The sequence below is a fragment of the Heterocephalus glaber genome, unplaced genomic scaffold (assembly GCF_053883595.1).
Source record: "Heterocephalus glaber isolate CG9 unplaced genomic scaffold, H.glaber_assembly_v1.0 deba00000809, whole genome shotgun sequence".
NCBI lineage: Eukaryota > Metazoa > Chordata > Mammalia > Rodentia > Bathyergidae > Heterocephalus > Heterocephalus glaber.
The window spans coordinates 10,722,293-10,740,860 of record NW_028258163.1 but is presented as its reverse complement, the minus strand read 5'-3'; the positions used below and the strand labels follow the sequence as shown (position 1 = coordinate 10,740,860).

The following is an 18,568-nucleotide window of genomic DNA, read 5'->3' as shown; positions in this document are numbered from 1 at the left end:
AGTTGAGAATATGAAAAGTGACATTATACTTGATGAATTTGGTCCTATGCTTCTAAGAATCTAGTCGCTAATATTTGGCATTATTGGTCTCTTAAGTATCTGTAGATCAAACTATGTATTCAGCAGTGAAATGGGCTAATTAACTGAATCAAGAAAATTAATCATTATTGGGGTCTACTTTTTTGTTTGAAATGCAAATTTTATGATTTGAAATATGGAATATGACTTAAGAAAGCAAAGATTATTTGCCTTTCCAAGTAGGCGGCATACCAAAACATACACAGAAAATACTAGACCAAGTTGCAAGTGGTCCTGAAGACTAACTCATGTAGCCATTCAGATCTTCATGGAGCTAACATCAACAGGACCTGCCAACAAATGGTAATCTGAAAAGAAGGAAATGTTAAGGAAGCTTTATAGGCCTGTGGACCTGCATGGACAATAATTTAATTTCATTAGGGTTTCTATGAAATAGTCATCAATGTGTATTTCAAAATAGCAAGCCTTCCCAAAAATCCCATTCTGTTTGCATGGGAGCCATATTTATAACTGAGTTTCTTCTGTTTCATTTTCTTTTTTATGTCACTTGCTGTTTCTTCATCCTATGTAAAGTTAAACCAGCAATCACTCATTTATGGGTTCCAGGGAGGCCATATTAATAATAATAACATGCTATTATGTTGAACCTTCATTATTTCCTGTTTATGTAGGACTCCATCCACCTCTTAAAATCCTCCCTCAGTTTCTAGAGTTTCATGCATGCTTAGCAATGAGATTATTCTGTACTCCCATAGCCACCTCCTCCTTACCACACTCTGTCCTAGCTTCTGGTGCCCTGTATTAAAACAACACTTAGAGCTGGGAATGTGGCTCAGTGGTAGAGTGATTGCCTAGCATGTGTGAGGCCTGGGTTCCACCCCCAGCACCACAAAAGAAAAACAAAAAAATCAAGCAAACAAACAAACAAACACAACAACAGCAACAACAATAACTCCAGTGGTCTGCTGGGTATAACAAGCTTCTGTAATGGCCACTTTGAGTGCTTATGGTACTGAGAGATGGAGCATGGGGAAGAACGGCCCCTTTTCTAACACTGAGCATGGGGGCTGGAAGCAGCACTGCTTGATTTTATAGTCTCACAAAGTCATTTATGAGCATAGAGATGTTTTCCACCTTCTTTCCTCTGTGTGAGTCAGATCTTGTTCTCCATTACCTTTATGGTTCTCCCTTCCTCATTCCTCTTACCCAGAACTTTCCCTTTTCCTCTAGACTTCTACTGGAAAATATGTTTTCTTTCTTTATGTATCTCTGACTATCTAACAACATAATAAATTCATGAAGGAATTTTGTCCATCAGTTTCACAGACTGGGCTCAGGTAGGTCCCTCTGATACACAGTAGCTTTATATTGCTGCTCCCTTATGATCTTGTAGATGAGATAAATTTTTTAAAATCTGAGTACCTCTAGGGAGACCATCTTCATATTGACTATTTCTGTGTTATGCTGTCCTCCCTTCCCAACCCTGTTCTTCTCCTTCTTCAATTCCCCATGCTTTTATTTTCATTGTCTTTATTTTTCCCTTTTGTCCATTCTTACAATTCTTTCCGATAAGCTACAGTATAGGCAGACAGTACACAAGTCTGACCTACTCAAGTGGGCTGTTCTGAAAGGCCTGTTGACTTTGGGGTTGGACTGAGCTAGTGTTGAAGCTCAACCACCACTTCCTTCTTATGACTCTTATTTATTATAATGTATGAGTTGAAGGTAACACCCTTATGGAACAGGAGATATGTTCTAGGGTTTAATGAGCTGAATATATAGAATTCCAATTCAGTCTGTCAAACATAAGCAGCGTGTCAAGTCTACACCTGCCATCAGTCTCTTCCTCATCTTCTGTTTTCCATCCCATCCCTTAGAGACTAGAGGCTTGCCACTGAGTGAAGAGGTATATAACACTCCCATAGCATTTGTTATGCCTATCTGCATCTTGATGTTTTTTTCTTCCAAATAGCTGAGAATATCAATGGCCACAGCTTCAACTCCATCATGGAACCTTAAATTTGTGTATGAGTTGATCATTTACTCATAAATCCATGTGTTCTACCTCTCCATACCCTGGTAATGGCACCAAATTCTCATTAGCATCATGAAATCTATGAATATCTGAGATGTAAAATGTCTGTCCCATTTGAATTACTGTATCTAAGCACTGTGTAAGGCTGTACATTACAACAGCAGTTGACAGTGCTAACATTAGTACTGTTGTATAAAGCATCACATTTCTGACTGCATTTGTGAATTGTGTTTTATATATTTTTCTTGAGACATCTTAGAATGAAAAAGCATTAAAAGTAGTTAGCAATTAACATCAAAGAAAAAGAATAGGGAAATGTTATATCCTATCTTCCAAAATCAAGGGTTAAGAAAACACCATAGTTCATTTTACCTCCATCAACAATTAAATTCTAAAAACCATTAATAGAATTATATTTGCATGCATGGACGTTACTTATAAATGGAACTTTACTGAGACATTTAATGTTTTAAAACATGATTTTGAAAAGAAAGACTTGGGTACTCTAAATTTATTTGGTTCAAATAAAACCATGAAAAAACCAAGTGGTTGTTTCTCTTTATCCTGTCAGGCCCTTTGCAAAGGGTTTTCTTGATAAATCTTGAGTTCCTAACCCTACAACTGGAAAATTGATTTATCATGGAGGTATGTGTCCACCTTAGGGAACATTATTTACTTAATCTGATGTCAAAATAGGACTAAGTAGGTGCTTAGTAGTGGTCTCATCTGGTTCACAGATTTACTTTGGAATTTAGGAGACCAGAAGTTGTGCCAATTAGACTTTTATTAAAGACTGTGACAACCACCACCACCACCACCACCACAACAACCTTTGTAAAAAAGCCTGGATCTTCAGTCCTAGTTTCTCTCTCATTCTACATTCTTACTGCCATTGCAGAGCTATTTTCTGTACTTACATGTTTGCTTGTGTTTTGAACGGACTTTGAAACGTGCCACAAACAAGGTAGATCTTTCTGTTCTCAGAGTTGTACAGTTCCCAGGGCTTCCCCAGCACACTGGCGAGAGAAAGAGACCCACTGCCCTTTCTCTGGGGAATCAAAACCACCGCCATTTGTCTCAAAACTCACTTTTGTTATGTGTATTCATTTCGTAAATTAAATTAGAATTTTTAGGAATCTCAAATGCACAAATATTTTTGTCAAAACTAGTTTATGTTTCTCTAAGAATTTTCATTTGATTCGCATGTGTTCTGAATCCCAAGAACGTGCACTTTTAGAAGTAGCATGAAACTTCTGTAACAGGTTATCTATGGCAACTATCTTTGCCTCAATCTTTGGCTTTCCCATTAGCCTCATAAGTGTGTTTTTATGTTCGCCTTTATCCTTCCTAAACCTGCCATTTGTATAGCTGCAAGGTTTTTTTTTTTTGGTACAGTAATATTCTTTTTTTTTTTACTTCCTATTGAGATTACTTAACAGATGGTTGCAAACTGATTTATGGAATCATCTGGAAAGGCTTCTTAAATTGAAAACAGCATGGAAGAATTATTAGATACTTGTGCAGGAATTTTGGACATGATATTTTTGCAAAAAGTCATGACATTGTGAGTCGTGATCAAATGGAGTATTCTCAGAGCAGCTTAGTTTATTCAACAGATGTATATTGTTGCTCTCAAGATGGTACCAGTTCCTTTGCTAAGCCTTTAGGTCAACTGTAGCTCCTGTGATGTACAGTGTCTCTGTCTTAACACTTGTTAAAGTTAGCGATATGATAATTATTCTCTGTGACTGAAATTTTAATTCTGAGAAATTCTGATGTGAAGCAATAGAGACTAGATTAGTTTAGATGTTGCCTTTAGAACTAGCAGCTTTTGCAATCCCCAAAGATGGGACTGGTTTAAATATTTGAGTAGACATGGTTCAATTGTCCCTGCTCACTGCCCACTCAATCACAAGGGGGACTGCTTCAAGGTCTTGGGTTGCTCTGGCCCTTTCTGTTATACCCTGCAGTAGAAACGGATGGACATTCAGTCATAATTTTCTGATTTTTTTGGTACAGGGGATTGAACTCGGGTCCTTGCACTGTTGATGTTAGACTTTAACCTTTCTCATGCCCTCTGGGCCATTGTGGAACAAATCATTCTCTGGGCTCTAATAGAAACATCAAGCCATGAGCACTAGTATACTTTGAGGATGAAGCAGAATTCCTAACATGAATTTTGTGAACATTTCATACTCTTTTCCTTGCTACCAGATGGATAATTATATTCTGGTCAAGGGTACCTAGATCATGTTGTTACCTGCTTAATAGCATTGATCCATCAATAGGCATTTTCCAGAGAGGAGGAAAATAATCTTTATAAAGTGATATTAGAGGCCTGCTGAGGCTTCCCATAGCAGATTCATCATCCCTGAAGTTTTAAGAAATGCAATATCTTGTAACTTCTACGTGTAGAAACTTTTAAGATAGCAGGATTTACATTTCCTATTCTGTGATGTAACAACTTTGTGATTTTGGCCAAGTTACTTAGCCTTCCCCAGCTTGCACGGTTCTCATGGTTCTCAATGGGCAAAGTACTAATACCCACCACTTAGGGCACTGAGAGCTAAATGATCGAGGATGGGACCGATGCACGCTAGAGCCTGGACCTCGTTAAGAATCAGGAAATGCTGGCTAATGTCATCTCCTTATCCTCCCTGTCTCTTCTTCCTTTTCCTTAGCCAGGTATGAATCTAGCTATTTTATGAACTTATGTCTATCTAATTTTTACTACTTGCCCCCAAATGTTATCTGAGTGAACTGAGGTTGGCAGACAGCAGTGGAGATTGCAGTTGTCTTTGGCGGACTAACTCCCAGGGCCTCAAACTCAAGACCAGTGCTTTACTTGTTGGGTTGTGCTGTCCCTCTCTGCCCAGAGCCATCATACTGTATGAGCAGTCCATATGCACAGAGAGGATGTTTTGCAAAGTATATCACTTACGCTGGATTTCGTAAAATGATACTGGATGGAGATTGAAGAAAGGACTTCTTTGATACTGATGGTAAACATACAAGTTTGTGAAACTAATAACTTTTTGTCTTCGTGTGTTACCTTTCCCATCTCTGACAGCTACAATTATAGGAAGAAAGGTTTAATTTAGCTCACGGTTTCAGAAAATTCAGTACGTGATGGGCTGGCTCGAAGGCAGACACCTCATGGTAGAGGACAGCTGCTTTGTTCATGGTGGCTGGCAGGTGGAGCAGGGAAAGTGTCAGAGAGGAATGGACCAGGGACCGGGTACAGTACCCAAGGTCGTATCTCCATGATGCACTTGACACACACAAGAGTGTGTTCTACTAATCTGCTAAATGTTTCTTAATCCAGTGAAGTGGACACATCAGGATTATTGGCAACACCCTGAATACCAGCAAACAAAAAAACCAGCAGACACACTGTTGCCTATATAGACACTTGTATAACATTCAATATATAATGAGATTACAAGTCTTAAAAAAAAAATCTGTTCTAAGATTTGATAAAATGCTGTTTAAAAGGGGAACTTCTACCAGGGAATGCCTTTGACTCCACTTGCTTCCCTCTATGTAATATTTCATCTTATTTTGTCATATCCAACAATAAATGTTGAACTTTTAAAAAAATTATACTATATGAACTAGGCATGGTGGCATGTGCCTGTAATCCTAGCTACTTGGGAGGCTGAGGGAGGAGGATCACAAATTCTAGGCCAGCCTGGACAACATAGTGAGACCCTGGCTCAAAATAAAAAGTAAAATTAAGAATGATATTTTGGTTTTTTGGTCTTCTTTTATAAAAAAGTGATTGTTAGCAGTAGCAGAGTAGTACTGAGAACACCATACCAGGAGTCCAGAAACCTGGATTTGAGTTGCACTTCTGTTGTGTACTACTTGTGTGACCAGGGCCATGTCACTTTAAAATTTTTGGTTTCTCTAGCCTCCTTGTGTGCACAGTGACAAGGGCAACATCTGCTACATTTGCCTCACAGGGTAACTGTGTGGTTTCAATAGAAGTCCAAGACAAACACCTTCTTTTTTGAGTTTTATACAGATAGCATATTACCATAAAAATATGTGTAGCATTTAAAAAACCTAAACACATACAGTGGACCCTTGACTTACGAACTCAATTCCTTTGTAAGGGCTGGTTGCAACTCAAGTTGGTCAATGAAGGCTCAGGCTCTTCTACACAGTCTTCAGTCTCTCTTCTGTATACAGGCAGATCTCAGTGTCTTTAGAGAGACACTGGCCCAGGATTTCTCAATTAACCCCACAGGAAAGGATGTTGTAATGTTCCTTCCAGAACTCTTTAAGGGTTAAATCTGAATCTGAGACCATTTGGAAGCACAAGTGGCCAGCATCTGGGTCATAACTCAAGACTTTGGTTGTAAGTTAAAACTAAAAATTCTGGTCGTAACTCAAGTTGCTCTAGGTCAAGCTGGTTGTAACTTGAGGGTGCACTGTATATATTATAAAAGTGTGTTTTTTTTCAACAGGGGGCAGTAGGGTTCCCATTTTGGTTCCCTCTGAGGTCTGTGCTCTATAAGCAAACCTTCAACTTTGAGAGTCGCCTTAAAAGCACCCTGCCTGGGTCCTTGATGCTTTATAAAATGGGACTGCAAATGTCTGCTGAGCAAAAAAGCCTATTTTTAATTCTTGTTTTAATTAGAGAGTCATTATTTAAGAGCTAGTTCCTTCATCTGGAAACAAGTGACTTTCACTTAACATATGCAGTGATTGTTCGTGATTTAACGTTCCCATTAAAAACAAACTCCACAGAATGGATTTACATATCTGAATTCACATTTCTAGTTTTTGAAAAGGAAGCTATCTTTGTCTTAAACATGATAAAGTAGAATGTACACAGCCCACCTTTGGGCCATGCTGTGTAGTCAACCATAATGAATAAATCCTTGAGTGTTCAATAAATAAGAATCTCAGTTCTATTTCTTTTTTAAATAATGAGAAATGGGTTTATTCCTTCAGCTTATATAATTTTTCTTACCCAGATGATAATATAAATTAGATAGTGACATGAATCCAGAGATGTGTTGAAGATTTCCAATTCTGATATTCTTACTGAGATCACATGGAAAATTGATACTCACTTTTCTTTACATAGTGAAGCTTTGAAGAGGTAAGGTAGAGGTGAAGATAGGGTTCCCTGAATTACAAGAGAGGCAAAATTCAGAGCTGTCTAGGTCTGAGTAAGTGAGGAGAGTGACCAGTAACAGGTACTCAGAGAAACTAGCTACAACTGGAGGAGCTACCCAAGAGGTGCTGTGTTCCTCATTAGAGGATATACCTACAGCAAATCAGAGTCCAGGGGGGCGGGAGCCAGGAAATAGAGATCTTGGCCCCTCTTCTATTCTGCTACTATTGTCTCCCAATGGTAAAACCCAATAGAGGCCATATTGCAAGGAACATATTGATTGAGTCTATAAAAGTCAGTCTCCTGGTGCTTAGAATGATGTTAGGGCTAAAGCATAAATATGAATGGAGAAATAGAAAACTTACAGTTCAACAATGCGAGTTACAGATAATCTGTCTCAGCACTATGGGGCTTGATGAAGTCACAGGGCATGACTGTCAAAGCTGAGCAGAAGGTTTACATTGGTCATTCAGGGCCAGAGCCAATTAGGAAATCTACAGCCAGCAGATGGAATGACCGCAGCTAATTCTGAGATCTTATTTTAGGCATTTGTGAAATATGTTATGAGCATTAGATGGCATCTTCTAAAAGGCAATCATTTCCCATTATGATGAGGCACAACAGATATTTTCATTTTGGGTATTTCCATTTTCGGTAATCTTCTTGATTATTGGAAAAGAAATCAGACTAAATCACCCCAGCAGCACTGTGGAGAGAATGTCAGTCTGGAGTTTGTGAGAGGAAATTGAAGACATGAAGGGTCCCCAGGAAGCAAAGTGCTTTTATGTTGAGCACAAGAAGAGAAGGTCACTTCACAGACCGAATTAAGATGTATAATTTAATGTGTGGGTCCTGCAGAGCTGGTGCACTGGAGCCAAAGCAGAATGAGGAAATGCTGCTTGGAATAGTCTTGTGAACTCAGCACGGAATGGCAGTGCTGGTGTGTTTAACCCTACTCCACATTGCTTTCCTAGTTGTTTTCTGTTTTCCCCCTAAGACTTCCAGATTGTTTGCCTCTGGTTTCTCAGATGGAAATGTGTGTAATTCAGCATTGCAGCAAAGAACTTGCCCTGCCCTGAAGCTTTCTATTCATATGAGTCTTTACAGGCTTGAGGTTGAAATTCACTTGCTTAAGATCAATGTTCTTCTCCCAAGATGAGGAATATTTTTAGTTTCACAGTCAGTTTAGTAAATGACATTAAATAATGTTGTCAGCTAATAAGCTGTAAACTTAAAGAGATTGCAACTTCTCATTCCACAAAGGTCAGGAATTCAGAAGGGTGAAAGTGCGTGAGGTACATATGTCCAGATACAGACACTGGCAGAAATGTCAGGAGCAGTAGCCTGATGGCTGAACCAATCCCAGCAGTCTTCTTTGGTGGAGAGAGGAATTTAAGTATTCCATGCTCCAGAGGCAGCTCTGTAAATACTCACTGGTGACAGTGAAAGTGTGTACAATCATATTGATAAAAATAATTTTTAGCTAAGGAAAAGAATGAGGGTTTAAGAAAATTTGAGTAATATTTATTTCTATTTCTATGTATGCCACTCCTGTTCCTATCAGGAATAGGAGAAAGAGAGGATTATGTATGTTATGGAAGCACTAAATCACTGTTAATACAGCACTGACCTCCAAGATGTTGATCTCAGCTGGCTACAGACTGACTGAACAATTTTGGAGCTAGGGTTTAGAGACATAAAAAAGAGCATAATAAGAAATTGGACTCGTGAACTAAGTTTCTTCCTTGACTCCAGACATGGGGACTACAAATACAGTAAGAGAACTCTAAACTGGTTTCTGGGTGGCTAAGGCAACCCTGTTTTTTTGGGTTTTTTTCCTAATAGTAGCTTCATACTGGCCGACCAGGTCCTGAGCCCCAAGTTGGGGGCCACCTGTAGCTGACCCACCTGGCCAGCGTTGTTCTGGGACCCAGATCTGCCATGGGGGATTGAGGATGAATGACAAAGAGACAGGGAGTCAACTTAACAGGCTGCCACCCAGGGGGCTCTCACCTCTAATAGGCAGAGGCGCTCTGAGTCTGGCTCCTCTGGCCAAACCAGGTAGGAACAGTTAGAGTAACACAAGATTCACCTGCCTTCCAATAGCATTAGCACACACTCTGGTAAACAACTTAACCTCCACTGTCTGAAGTTTGCCCTAATATGCAATATGCAGCTGCCTCTGAGTGCAGCCTTTCTCCTTTGTGCTCATAGTGGAGGCCAGTTAGGCCTCAATTTTCCTGTGCTCTCCAACCAGAGGCTTTATTGCTATAAAATACAATATCAGAATTTCTTAAACTTTGGCTTCAGTTTCCCAACTGTGACGGATACACAGAGTACTATGACTTTTTCTCCATTAATAAAACCAAGACTTGGAAAAAGATTGTTTAACCCTATAGTAAAGGACCACAAGTCTATAATCTCACAAAGGATCTGAACTTTATGTGAGGCCCTCTTCCCCTTAATTTCTAAATCAGAATCCTCATTGGCTTTGACAGTTACAGTTTTTACTCCCAGACTGAGTGAATTTTCGTACCATTTCCTAAGGGAGAAACTTAGGGAGCAATATTTCATCCAATCAGACATTCATAAACTATCCAATGAATGTTAAGAGTAGCAAGATGTGGGACACTTTGGGATAAATTATGTAACACCAGGTTAGCAAGATAAAGGAACTCTTTTGTTCAAATTGCCTGGAAAATCAGTTCCTCAATAGAAAGCCAGCGATGAGATGAGGACTAACATCACCTGTGTAGCAATAGAGTGAGACCCAACTTTGAAACTTGCCTCTTCTGAGCCCTGTCATCTTAGGCAAGTTCCTAGATTTCTTTTAATTTCAGTGTTCTCATCTATAAGATAACGATGTGCTGATTAAACGAGAAAACAAAGCAAACATGTATGTGTATATATACTCCATACCTGAAAAATTCCCTCTTAGGGAACAGGCTATTAAGCGAGTAGTTGTTTCCTGTTTGAAACTATGGCATACATGCTTTGTACTGCTACTTCAAACAAATTCTGAAAAGTTTCCACTCTGCTTTTCTCCCCACATCATACACTTCCCTAATCCAGGGAAACTGAGGTAAAAAGAGCTACAGGAGAATGGTGCTTGCCGACAGAGGAGGGCAGCCTGACTTTCCACAATTCAGAATAGCACATCTGTTGCTTCCCTTCAGCTATGCTGAGAATTCATAAATTGAATTCTTGATCCTAAGTGCTCAAGATCATACACGGTAGATACTGACAATTCTGCTATTACTTTTGTGCTTGATTTCGGTAAATCACATAATAAATGATCACCTTTCAAGGGAGTTCTTGGATATATCCAGAGAGTTTGTACCAATAATTATCAGGTGAGTACACATACGGACATCTTTAGGATGTGTCAAAAATAAACATCTTGGAAAGGCTTTTAAAACATGACTAGTTGAATGAGAATAATCCCTTATGCAAACGTGAGAAAAGCGAGGCCTGGGCTGGCCTCTTATCTCTTCAGTGCATCTTCTCTTCATGTTCTTCTAACATGTTCCCTAAGCAAATGAGGTAACATGCTGGGTGTGACTGTACAAGCCTGTATTCCCAGTCAAATGGGAGCCTGAGGCAGGATCGCAAATTTGAGGCTGTCCTGGGCAGTGTACTGAGATAGCATCTCAAAACAAACAGCCCACCCAATAAACAAAATTAAAAACTGAGAAAACAGTGGAAGTGTCTGTGAATACATACTCAAGAATTAAGAATTCTTTGTCTTAGCAAGGAGGCTTTTAGGAAAAAGCAGTATTATTCTCATTTGAAATTATGCAAATTCTGAGCCCTCCTGGTTGACCAGATGTTGACTGTTTATCTGTTGTTTTATCATTATTAGTTTCATCTGCCTCCCTCAAGGAATTCCTAATTCAAAATTTTTCTCCACTCAAAATGTACTTTTATGGAACTTTTTCTTATTGACAAGTGATAGAAAAAAACTCCAAGGAGAATAATTCACTAAAGATAATAAAGGTTATTAGATGGGTTTTTTGTTACCATTCCCAGGGGGATTTCTTTAAGTGAGGAAGACTTGAAGATGAGCAATATATTAATTTAAGAAATGAAGTATTGTAGTATAGAATTTTAAGCCTCATGTTAATGTGTGTAGATTTTAGACATTTCTAAGGCCCCTCCAATCACATGAAGCAGCTAGCTTCAAACCACCTCTCTGGGGAATTCATTAAAAATCTATACAGCCCCAGAAGTAGCTTTCTCTGTCATTCCACTTGGCTGCAGATAGGCAGCAAGTAGAAAAAAGAAAACAATACAAAAATAAACCAAAAACCGAGCCTAACACAACTTGATTAAACATCCTGTTATTTATTTAAATTTTAAGCTTTTAAATTTCAATTTTCACTTTAACTTCATGTTTGTGTTCTAAAACCTTTCTTTCACTCTGTGCTTTAAATTAAAAGGATAATGAAGCTCAGATCTTAGAAGGTACTCTATGGAGGGTCCAAAGGCTTGACTTACCTTTACAAATACAGTGGACCCTTAAGTTACCACTGGCCTGACAAAGGAACAACTTGAGTTAATTAGGTTAATGGAAGGTTCATCTGCCTCTTGTTATATAGAGTGTGTCAGGTAAACATCCAGATCTCAGCTGTATTGACTTACAACCAACTTAAGTTAAACAACCAGCCCTTGGGAACCGATTGAGCTCATAAGTCAAGGGTCCACTGTATTCCAAACATGAGTTATTTGAATAGTTATGCTTTCTAAGGATTTCCCGGTCCATTTCCTCAGGATTTCTGGGAAGTTTGATAGCTCTGTTTTAGAGAAGGTTGTAAACTGTGGCCAGGGGAAGTTGAGAGACCCCATCCAGGCTGTAGGATGAGTTCCCTTATGGGGAGAGGGGACACGGCCCCTCTTGCAGTTGTAGGCTAAGTTGGCTAAGAGTGAGGTGGGAGTCGGGAGGAAGGTGGAGCTGGTGTTGGCTGTTGGCTGATGCCTTGAGTTGGTTTGAATTGAGCTAGAGAGGAAGGACAAGCTGTGGTTATGCTTTGATTTACATTGGTGTGTGATTTATGCACTCTGTTAGACCAGCTGCTTTCTTCCCCTGTTCCTCTAACAGGCAGGCTCATTGCTGGAGATGACTGTCAGCTGCCTTCTCTGCGAAGTCAACATCACATGCCTCACCACTGGAGCCTGGGAAGCCTGACCACAGACCGGCATCTCCAAGGCATGAATAATTAGGTAGGCATAATGGAAGGCACTCACTGCACCCTTCGATTGCGTAAACCCATTACAGAACTCTGCTACATCAGCTTCTGTCTTCCAAAGGGGGAAGTCAGAGGATTTTCATACAAGGGCACTGTAATTCTAGACAGATCCAATAAAGGTTTTCATAACTGCTACCAAGTCAGGGAGGAGTCAGACACCATTAGCCTCAGCCAGCAGCTGAATGAACTTCCAGGCGACATATTTTTCAAGCCGACTCCCACGAAAGACATTCTCACTGAGCTGTACAAGCTCACAGCAGAGAGGGAGAGACTGCTGGCCGATCTGTGGAGCTCGAACCACATCCTGGGCATTTCCATGGGGAACCAGGAGGGGAAGCTGCTGGAGCTGTCTATGAGTCTGGCTCCTGAGGACGACTGTTCCCAGGGTGCTGGTGACTGGTGGGAGGAGTGCCCTGTGGGCCAGCTCAATAAGAGGAGCACCCATGGGAACAAAAAGCCCCGAAGGTCTGGTGGAAGGAGAGAGAGCTTTGAGGTGCAGAAGAGAACAAGAAGGAAAGGGCGTGGAGGCCAGGAATCCACTCCTCAGATGGGGAAGGACCAGATCTCTTCCAGCAATTGCCTTCCTCCTTCTGGAGCATGGCTTAATCTTCGGCTCCTAGAAGAAAGAGGAAACTTGGTTCCAAATGGAGTACTCACATCTTCCCTGCAGAGGAGAGAAGGCTGCCCTCCAGACATCCCTGTGACACCAGATGCAGACCTTGGCTTTGCGAACTTCCAGACGGCCTCAGAGGACACTGGGCTTGGAAGAGGACTGCTGCCCCTTGACAGCAGCGCCACAGATACAGTAGAGGATGGTGTTCAAGAGCCACCCAGGAGGCCTCACAGGCCGGAGCATCAGCAGACAGGTTTGCCTGAAAGTCAGGAGGGTGCTAAGAAGCATCCTGAGGCCCAGAGGGGTGGCCTAGGGAAGCTGGCTGAGCAGACCTGCAGGAAGAAACCCTTTTCCAAAGTGGTGGCCAAAGTCCGGGGTCTGTTCACTCGGGTGCAAAGAGTAGTTAATGTGGATCCCGAGCGTGAGGAAAAGATTGCTGTTAACCCAGAGGTCAAAGCTGAGTTTGTAACCAGCGTGGACTCGCTCACCCTCCCAGGAGCTGAGGCTGGGGCTCATGGTTCCAGGTGGCAGAGCAAGAAGCAGCAAGGGACCAGGTCGCTGCAGTTGCCAGCCAGAGAAAAAGCCTCTGTTTCTAGCTTACCAGCCAGCACCGACAGGGCTGTGAACAAGGTCCTCCGGAAGGTGATTGAGAGTGAGAAGTTAGACGAAGCCACCAAGGGGCAGAGGCTGAGTGTCCCTGTCAACACGAGGGCCACCCAGGGCCTCCCAGAAACCAGAAGCAAGAGAAGGACTGGGGTGCCCCGGAGGGGCCACAAATCCTCATTTGTGGATCTGCCCCACACTATAGGTCCTGACTCCCTAACTCTAGAGTGCAGAGGTGGTGAGAGGAAGCCATCGGCCCCAGTACCAGCAGCTCCCGGCATGGGATTTAATAATTCATCCTCTCAGTCCAGCTCACACCAGCAGCAGCCACCTGCTCTCTTGCCTCTCTATCCAAGGCATCCCAGCCCTCACCAGCATCACAGGATCCTCCAGCTTCCTCCACCGCCCAGTGAGAGGGAAAGTGCTCTTAATGACTCTCCCAGTAGACAGAGCAGTATCTTCTCTGCATCCCTCTCTGCTGACACATTGGAGCCACCATCTTCTGCAAAGGTCACGGAGACCAAAGGAGCCAGCCCGGCCTCCCTTGGAGCAGACCAACCTCAGTTGGCAGCTGGGGAAGCTTCGGAAAAGAGCGTGGGCCTGGGAGACACCACAGCCGAGCCTCAGCAGCCATCACCTCCAGGTTAGTCCTTGTTTAAGACATTTAGCTCTGTCCTTGGGTGACTCAGGAACCATCAGGCTGCTTGTGCTGTTCAGAGACCGGGTAATGAACAATGGACTGGAATTCCTAGACCTGTTAGTTCACCTGGTAGCAAGAAAAGTAGGAGTTGTACAGGATGTTATGGAGATGGTAAAAATGGTGTTCACCTAGAAGCTAACAGGTATAGTTGTTTCCAGAAGCAAAACTTCATAAATGCTTTCTGGTTTATGTATTTGTTTATTTATTAATTTATTTTGGCACACTCTAAAGTTGCCATCATGGTTGCTTGAACCGGCAGGGAGAAGTATCAACTTGTCCCTGCCTTTGATCCTTTCCCTGGCCCCTTGACCTGAACTCTACTGTTCATGCTGCTGGATTCATGGTAGAGGTTCTCCAAGCGGAAGCCCCCAAAGTTCACTGTGGTTTTGCTCTTCTGTCTGTAGTCACAGGTTCTTGTTTGTTTTAATCCCCTTCATGAGTGCCATTATTTTATAACAAAAAACACTTTTAGCAAAAAGAAAGAATTCAGTCTAACTTGAAGAAACTTGGTTCAGATACTCTTTTTTCAGTTTTTTGTTTAGTCCCCTCGATACAAACGCGAAGTAACTGTCTAAAGTATTACTTGCAGGTTTACTACTGTGACTGGCATAACATTATTTCTCATGCAAAATGTATTAAAGAGTTCATAGGACTCGTATGCTTAATGGAATTTAAAATTTCACATGAAAGTCATTGTGGAGTTCAACACGGAGCGCCACCCCTCTGTTCACTTATTTTTCCAAGCCAATGTGGCCAGGTGCTCGGGGTTTTGTATGCCATTGTGCAGGTAATGTTCTTGTTCAGCAGTCCTCTAACACCATATGGTTGGTGTCTGCCTAGGGAATAGCTTGTAATATGATATATGGTCTCTTACAGGTTAGAGAAGATTCATATGCAGTTTTTGAGGTAAAAATTATTTGTGTAGAAAACAGGAGTTTCATAAGCTTTCTGTTCATTTAGAAGCAGTGACATAAGTTTCTCTAAATCACTGATCCAAAGAGAGGTTCTTTTAAAATGTGGTAAATATTTTTCATCTTTTGTATCTTACTTATAATCCATCGCTCTTAGTTTGGTAAGACTTGCTGTTTTTGTAATATAATGTAGCTGCCTCAACTAGGAAACTCCTAGAATTGTAGATTTTATGTCATGAATTACAAAGCTGTAGTGATGAAAATAACTTTCTCACTATGGATTCTGGAAACTTGGAAACACTTGGCAAAAAAATCTCTGCAAAGTTATGTAAGCCCAGCCCTTCCGACACTTTTTAGTTTGAGACAGGGTCTCCCTGGGTCACTACATTGCCTAGGCTGAACTCAAACTTGTGATTCTCCTGCCTCAGCCTCTCAGTGTGCTGGGATTATAGGCATACAACACCACACCCAGCTCCAAATATTCTTTTTAGAAATCATTCCAAACTCTAAGATTGTGTGTGCCCTGAAACTGTGCATTAGATACATTAATGTGTAATAAATATTTTTCTTCCTTGACTTACAAGTATTTTGTTGTCATTTCCTATATAAAAATATTGTACAAGCTCCATCTTATGCTCAGTTGTTTGTGGGCACACAGAAGATATTCAGTTTCTGCTGGTGAATAACCATGGACCCTGTGAAGCACAAGTTGAGGGAATGTTTACACTTTCCTGTGGCCCTCCGTACTATTGTTCATTATTATTCCCTTTACTTTTGGGTCCCAGCCTTCACTGGAATCTTTAGGAGCACTTTGAGGAGGGAGTCTTAAAAATCATAGGGATTCTCTACTCGAGAGCCTTCCTGTGCGCCTACACTTACAAACAAAGGATTGACAAAGGAAAGGAGTATGAGTGGGAGAGACCTTTTTTTCTGGCTCTGGTCTTATGCTGGGCTCTTTCTCCAGGATACCCACACACTATCTTTTATTGGCCCTTCTCTGAAAGACACTGAAGAAAGCGGAAGCTTTCCAGATGAGATCTTTGATCTGTAGCATATGCTCTCTCTTGTCTCCTTTTCTCTCTTTACTCCTGTAGCTGTGCATGCTTTTCATGTTAGATCCTTCAGTCTCTTTCTGGAACTGGTGAGATCAGACAAGGAGAATCTCCTGCTTCTAGCTGCCTTTGTCCCTCCTCCAGTTCTTCCATTCAATATCAGCAAACACCTTAGACCAGAGATGGCAAACCTTTTAGAGTCGAGTGCCCAAACTGCAACCCAAAACCTACTTATTTATTGCAAAGTGCCAACACTGCAATTAAACCTGAATACTGAGGGTTTAGTTTAGAAAAAACAACTCACCCAGTACCAAAAAAAAAAAAAAAGATAGAAAAAACAACTCATACATATACATTAATATCTTCTGTCTTAAAAGAAAAACACAATAATAGCTTTCAATGATACAAAGAGCTTTTCATTGAAAGGTAAGTGTGCATTTGGTGTGCTGGAGCAACTTAGCTTGCATGCTGGCAGAGAGGGTCTGTGTGCCCACTGCTGCATGTGTGCCACAGGTTCGCCACCACTGCCTTAGGGTCTCCAGCAGCCCCTAGGAGAAGGCAACTCCTTTACCATCACCATAAAGTGGCTCTTTATCTGAATCCAGCTCCCACTTTTTCCCATGTTAGCTATTAACCAGATTGAGTTTATGGTCTGTGGGCATTTATTTCCTGTGGAAATAACACCTAGGTATTTTATTAAAGTGATGTGAGTAAGATGATTGAACGCTCTCAACAGCTCAAGTAAGAGATTAAGTCTGGCAAGAGTAAGCATCCGTTTTCAGTTGGACGCTTCTAGTGTTACAGAAAAGTAGTAATTCCCAGGAAAGAGTGAAGTCTACCTTTCCTTCTCAGAAGACTAAACAACACCAACATCATCACCATCTATGCAAGCAATAGCAAGATGGTATCACAAAAGCTATTAATCCATATTCTGTTGGCTTTGGAATTTTCCTACCTGTTCATTCCTTGAAATGCACACAAATTTCTTATCTGGTGGCAAAATGATCAAACATTATACTATTGAATGGTGACCAGATTTTCCTTCCAATGGTTCCTCCACTGCCAACCATAAAATTGGTTTTATAATATTTTGGTGAGGGAGATGGCTGTAGGATGTTCCCAAGCCTTTGTGAAATATGATATGCACTCAAAACTTGAGTAATTCTGAGTATTCTAACCTGTACAATAGTGTCCTTGGGTTGGGGTGCAAGGATTCCTTTCTGGTTTTCTTGCTTTCATTTACCTTTGATCTAAAATAAACCCGTTTCTTGCCACAAGATTCACATGAAAGTTGGCTCACCATACTCAGGAAATGCCCAGCAATCTTATGATCTTTTTCCTTTGATGGAAATCATTGAAGTGATGATGGAAGCATATGCCCCAGGCATTGTTCTTAATATTGAGAATCATTTGATTGATTCTTGTGCCCATCAAAAAATGTAATTAATGCCAGCTGATCATAATGGTTGAGAGGCATCCATGTAACAGATTTTATTGTATCTTGTGCTTTTGTCAAAGCTTTGATTTCTACCTGTGCACATATTATGGGGAGGAGATATAAATTCTTTCCATGTAAACGTTGACGTTGGATGCAGTATTTATAAAATTTAAAGAAGCTTTGCAAGATTAATGGATATATGCAACTATTTGTATTCCTCATAAAGTATATAGTGCATAGAAAAGTGTAATTATTAAGGGAAAGAGGATTTAAAAATTACATATATGATATACTCAGTATATAAAATGAAATATAGAAATTAAATCAACAGAAACTATCAATGGGTCATAATTGAAACTATAGCTATGATTTAGTGATCTGACTTTTAGGAATTTGGCTTACATGAATATGTGTACCAGTAAGAATACATGCATATGGATGTCTATGGCTGCATTGTTTGGGAATGCTGGGAAAAAAAATGAATGTTATCACTAGAGAAATGGTTAAATAAATTATAGTCCATTTAGGCTCTGTAATATTATGAGGCTGTTTGGGTTATTGATCTAGATTTATATTCATCATCGAAAAGTAATATGTAGAATTCTTTCAGTTTTTGTGAATCACATACCTGTATGAATATATATGTTTGGTGTGGGTTTGCATATCATGGAGACAGCTGTGGAAGAATACTGGTTGTTAGATCCTCACTGAAGGGAGAAGTGGGGAAAGAGGTGAAGGGAAAGAATGCAGAAGCATTAGAGGAGACCATTCACTTTTTACATCATCTATTTTGACCTTATTTC

At 40.7% G+C, this 18,568-nt stretch overlaps 1 protein-coding gene across 6 annotated transcripts in view; it reads left to right on the top strand.

The window, feature by feature from the left end:
- The window catches only part of Fmn1 (formin 1), a 440,321-nt gene that overhangs the window by 20,149 nt on the left and 401,604 nt on the right, over nucleotides 1–18,568 (top strand). For all 6 annotated transcript variants that reach the window (XR_015449807.1, XM_087207535.1, XM_087207534.1 and 3 more), the window contains one exon: nucleotides 12,301–14,307. Coding sequence is in view for 5 of the 6 variants with exons in the window: in XM_087207535.1 (XP_087063661.1) it covers nucleotides 12,432–14,307 (1,876 nt within the window). In the remaining variant the exon portion in view is untranslated. The remainder of the gene's footprint in view (nucleotides 1–12,300; nucleotides 14,308–18,568) is intronic.